We start from the raw sequence: 5,519 nt of genomic DNA, 5'->3' as shown, positions 1-5,519 counted from the left end.
CCACACTGCCCCATGGACGATTCCCAGTGACCACACTGTCCCATGGACAATTCCCAGTGACCACACTGTCCCATGGACGATTCCCAGTGTCCACTCAGATGACTTCAAAGGAAGGAGTCAGAATCTTTGCACCAGGCTGCTGGAGCATGAACAGTCTGTCCCTGGGACCCTCTGCACTTCCCTCAGTTAGAGCATGTCAGCAAATAAAGCACATCCCATCTGCCAGGCAGGGCTGGAGAGGACAGCAAGACATAATTCCATTCACATCAGCCTCTCCCAAGTGTTCCCAGCAGATACTGCCCTACCTCGCTTTCAGAGTCTCCCCTGACAAATATTCCATAAATCCCTTATGGTGCCTTTTTTTTTCCTCCATTTTTCACTTCCATTAAGGTCCAGATTCTCAGTAAGATCCAGGTGGGAAGGAAGCTCTGGAGGTTTCCATCCACGTCCATTCACAGCAGGTCACTGGAGTCCTTCTCGCTGAGCTCTGAACATCTCCAGAGAGGGAGCTCCCAGTTCTCCTCTGGCCAGCCTCTTGGACAACAGTATTTGACCATTATCATGGAGACAAAAGATTTTCTTAACATCCAGCTGGGATTCCCTTTCTTGCAGCCTCTGGTGCCTGCTGTCCCTTCCCTGAGGGCTCTGGGCTGGGGTGACCTCGGCTGTGTGAGGGGTTGCCCTGATGACAGGGCCATGTCTGGCTCTTCAGGGAGGCTTCAGGCAGCACCAAGACCCTCCTTTGCCTTCTCCTCTCCATCTCCAAAGCTGACTCAGCCTCACCCCTGTGTGTTGTGACCAGGATCAGCCCTGGGCTCTGCTCAACCTCGCTGGAGTTCCTCCAGCCTGGCAAGGTCTCTCCAGTCACTGCCAGGCAGCTCCAGGGACATCCCAAGTTATGTGTTACCTGTTTTCCAAAGAAGCTTGGAATGGTTTGGGTGGGAAGGGACCTTAAAGCTCATCCAGTCCCACCTCTGCCATGGGCAGGGACACCTCCCACCAGCCCAGGTTGCTCCAAGCCCCGTCCAGCCTGGCCTTGGACACTTCCAGGAATCCAGGGGCAGCCACAGCTTCTCTGGGCAACCTGTGCCAGGGCCTGCCCACCTTCCCAGCCAGGAATTCCTTCCCAATATCCTGTACTCAACGAGCATCTTTCTCCTACTGGATTTCCAAGATGTTTATTCTATTGGGGTTTTCATCTGATGTTCCCCATTTTAAGTCCTTGTGGAAAGAAAAAAATTGCTCTTTTTTTTGTTTGTTTGTTTTGGATTTCCCAGCCTCTCCTTCACTCCTGTCTCTCTCTCTGTGTTAATGTTGCAAGAAGAATATTGAAAAAAAACCCATGATTTTGGCTCAAACATCTCAAAGGTCTCAGCTGCTTCATCTCCCAGACGTGTCCCTGTGGACGTGGCACCTTGTCCCCACGGACATGGACACGTCCCACTGTCCCAGGGCTCAGGGGGATGTTCCCCCACCGAGCTGCAGTGGCCAACTTGGACAAGGAAGGAGGGTTTCCATTGGTGAGGAATAACGAGAAGCTGCCACGAAGCAAAGCCCTTTCAACCTGGGTTCCTTCAGAACATAAAAAAAAAAAATCCATCCATTTCAGCTGATTGGCATTTCTGGACTGGGAACAAACAGTGGAGCCAGTAAATAACTTCAGATTCCTCGTGGCCGAGCTCTGGTTGCAATGGAAACACACTGTTGTTGCTCTTTCATCCTCTCCCTGTCCCACGTCATCCCTGGCACTGCTCTGACACCTGCCCTTCCAGGGGACTCACGGGGGTGAAAAGAGAGCAGGAATTTGTCACAGGACTCTGAAAAGCCTCAGCAAACTCAAAATGCTGCTCTGTACACCCAAATAATTGCTGCAGGTTTTGACCCCTCCCAGAACTGAGACGGACAGGGGAGCAGGCCGAGGTGATTCACAGGGTTTTAAACCACCAGGTTCTTTCAGAGCCGGTCGGTGACTCCTTGGTTTTCGTAACACTTTGTTTCCACCAGAAAAAGTCAAGTCATGAGTAAGAACTGTTCCACCACCTCCCAGCGTGACAGTGATTCAGCACTTACTGTCTCATTAAACAACTTGAATTTTACATGGCTACATGGAAATTTCCTCCTTTTTCCATCCAAACCTGAAACTGGGCACTTTATCAGTTTAATATTTTAACATGACCACGGTCCTGCTGAACAGAATGGCTTGGGATGTGCAACCCCACCCTTTGACAGAGGTGCTGGGAACTGCCACTTAAAAATGTTCAAAAAGCACAATTCTGCTTTTATTAAAGTTTTACAGAAATGTCTGCTCACATCCCTCTGCCAAAGGTGGGTTATGAGCTGAACACACACCGGAGGAAGTTCAGGAATGTGGGAGATGGTTCCTGCAAACTCTGCTCTTCTTCCCTGGGGATAAATAACCTCCCCCTCCAGGTAGCCTGAAAATATTCCACAGAATTTCAGTCAATTCTTATTGTTGTCCTGTAGCAATTTTTCTGTCAGATCAGGATTTATTTCTACCCATTTACAACGTGTTGGGTGTTTCCCTTTCCTACGAGAAGAAACCAGGGACACAGAAACCCCCTTCCTTTGTCTCCCAGGCCCCTTCCCTCTGGAATAAACACATCCCACTAACGTTGATTTGTTTTCCTCAGCTCTCTAGGCATTTATCTCCTCTCTGGGCTAAGCAGAACTAATCTGCTTATTCCCCCAGCTCCCCTGACCTCGTTGGTTTGGGATCATCCGCGCTCCTGTCCCCCATTCCTGTTCCCCTGCTCCCGGATCCCTGCTGGAACAGGGAACTGTGCTGCTGGACAAACCAACCCCGACAGTTTGGTGCAGGGGTGGGAACCCAGCTCCCCATCCTGCCCATCCCATCCCACCCCAGAGCCCCCCTGTCCCCGGGTCACTTACGGCGCTGGCGGCCTCGGCGGCGAGTCGCGCGGCGTACCTGGCGATCAGCCGGTGCTCCTCGTCCAGCCGGCCCGGGCTCTCCAGGACACTGCCAAGGACCAACAGAGCTGTCAGTGCCTCGCTGGGGCAGGGAGGGGAGGGCACAGTGTCAGTGCAGAGAGCCAGGACAGCAAAGGGAGAGAGTCCCACTGGAGACGATCCGTGATCCCCTTTTCCGTCCTGCTCCCGTGGCAGGGAAATGCTCCCCGGGCTTCCTGGTGAGCAGAGTCTGCTCCAGGACCCACAGAGTCCAGTCTGGGATGTGTTAAAGGACTTGGTCTGGGCACAGGTTTGATTTGTTTCTGGGGAGCTTGTCTGCAGACCCTTTTGGTCACTCAAGGTCGACAGGGCCAGTAGCCCAGCGACGGAGGAGGGAAGCCTTCTCCTCCAGGGATGGAGGAGGAAAGCCTTCTCCTCCAGGGATGGAGGAGGGAAGCCTTCTCCTCCAGGGATGGAGGATCATCCATGTCCAAGCCAGGATGATTTCCATGAGGAACAGTGGGGAGGACTGTGCTGACCTGAGAAGGACCTTCTGGCACTGAACAGCATCGACCTAAATGCAAACAGCTCTTTGCAAGTCAGCCTGACTTACACCTGACTTACACCTGGCTTACACCTGACTTACACCTGGCTTACACCTGGCTTACACACACCTTACAACACCCCTTTACAAAGGGGGGCAGTTTAAGATCTGGTCCTTCACAGCTCAGCTCCAGAGGCTCCTATTGCCAGGCTGGACAGGGCTTGGAGCACCTGGGCTGGTGGGAGGTGTCCCTGCCCATGGCAGGGGGTGGCACTGGATGGGCTTGAAGGTCCCTTCCCACCCAAACCAGCCCAGGATTCCCTGGATGCCTCACCCAGGCTGCAGCTGCCTGGGAAATGCTGCTGAAATAGGTGTTAAGAGCCATTTCCAGTAGTCACCAGCAGTGACAGCACCCTGAGGTGACAGAGAAAGGGACAGGGAGGTTTGAGACAGGGAAAGCAGAGACAGCTGAGGAGACAGATCCGGGGTGGGAAGGAAAGGCAGCACCTGGATCTGTCCCATGTTCCACACGAGCTCTGTGTCCCTGGGCATGTTCTCCATTAACAGATTAACCCAGGCTGGGAACAGGCAGTGCCCCCAGTGCTGAGGCAGCTCCTGCTACTCCCAAACAATTCTCTTTGTTAACTCTAAACACACTGGGGAACAAAGGCTGATTTTTGGGTTGTATTAACTGAAAGCAGCCAATGCTGGGATCTGTTCCCAGCTGGATTTGGTGCCACAAGGAACCAGGAGGGGAATCACAAATGGAAGGGCAGCTTTTTAAATCAACATCCAACCACTGGATTTGGGAGTTGTTGGTCATCCCAGTGCTGTGCAGAGATCCCTCATCCCACTGCAAAGGGAACCCCTGGATCAGTGACAGGAACCAAGCTGTTATTAACTGCAACAACCAGGATTGGTGTGGGAATGAGGAATGTGCTTCCAGTGGCCACACAGCCCTCCCAGTGCCAGCCCTGAGGTTCCAGGTGGGATCCATGGACAGCCCAGGGTGGTTCCTGAGGGTGCTCCAGGGAAATCTGGGGTCACCATCCCCACAGAGAGCAGGAGGATAAACCAGACACAGACCTGGTGCACCACAAAAGCCACTCCCGGCCCACATCCCCACCCCAGAAGACAATTCACATTTCTTTAAGCTTAATTTCAAGGATTTGTGTCTCCTTGAACCAGATTTACGCTGTGATGGTTATTTAAGGATGCAGATTTCTTTTCACTAACACCCAGTTTAAGAGCCTGAGGTCTTTGAAGACTCTGAAGTTCGCCAGGAGATGTTTTTGGTTCACCAGGTGACGTTTTTGGTTTGCCAGGTGATGTTTTTGGTTCACCAGGTGCTGTGTTTGGTTTGCCAGGTGATGTTTTTCATTCACCAGGTGATGTTTTTGGTTCACCAGGTGATGTGTTTGGTTCACCAGGTGATGTTTTTCATTCACCAGGTGATGTTTTTGGTTCACCAGGTGATGTTTTTTGTTTGCCAGGAGATGTTTTTCGTTCACCAGGTGATGTGTTTGGTTCACCAGGTGATGTTTTTGGTTTGCCAGGTGCTGTGTTTGGGCTGGCACAGGGCCCTGGGCTGGGTTTAACAGCCACAGGTCCAGTGAACAGAGCTGGGTCTGTGAGGAGCAAAACCTGGATCCAGGCCTGGAGACATCCAACTGCCCAGAGCAAAGGAAGGAGCTGGAAAAAGGGGAGTTAAACCAGGGGGAAAACAGATTTAAGAGGAGAAGAACCAGAGCCTTTACAGGAGGCTTGAGGAGCTTCACAGGCACCTTCACCACTAATTTACTGTCCCATATATTTTTTGTTAAAGGAGATCAATCCTCCCCATCCCACCTTCTGACACAGCTGCTTTTCTTCAGCTTTCCTTGGCAATTTTGTCTGTGCAAGTTTTCTCCTGCTTTTATAAGAGACCCTCCCACCCTTTCCACAATCTGGTATCTCCTAATACCTCTCCCAACTCCTGGAACCACAACCTCTTGTCTAAGTGAATTACAGAAGAGTTATTGATGATTTCTTGCTTTTGTGAAAAAAA

The 5,519-nt window shown here is 51.7% G+C and overlaps 1 protein-coding gene across 1 annotated transcript in view; it reads right to left on the bottom strand.

The window, feature by feature from the left end:
- Positions 1–5,519, bottom strand: part of LOC108638805 (dystrobrevin beta-like) — a 40,201-nt gene that overhangs the window by 15,578 nt on the left and 19,104 nt on the right. Inside the window, exon 2 of the mRNA XM_029965975.1 lies at positions 2,911–2,998. Coding sequence (XP_029821835.1) covers positions 2,911–2,998 — 88 coding nt within the window. The remainder of the gene's footprint in view (positions 1–2,910; positions 2,999–5,519) is intronic.

This window comes from Manacus vitellinus, unplaced genomic scaffold, assembly GCF_001715985.3.
Source record: "Manacus vitellinus isolate BGI_N305 unplaced genomic scaffold, ASM171598v3 scaffold_128_pilon, whole genome shotgun sequence".
In the NCBI taxonomy this organism is placed as follows: Eukaryota; Metazoa; Chordata; class Aves; order Passeriformes; family Pipridae; genus Manacus; species Manacus vitellinus.
This window is presented reverse-complemented; position numbering and strand designations above follow the sequence as displayed.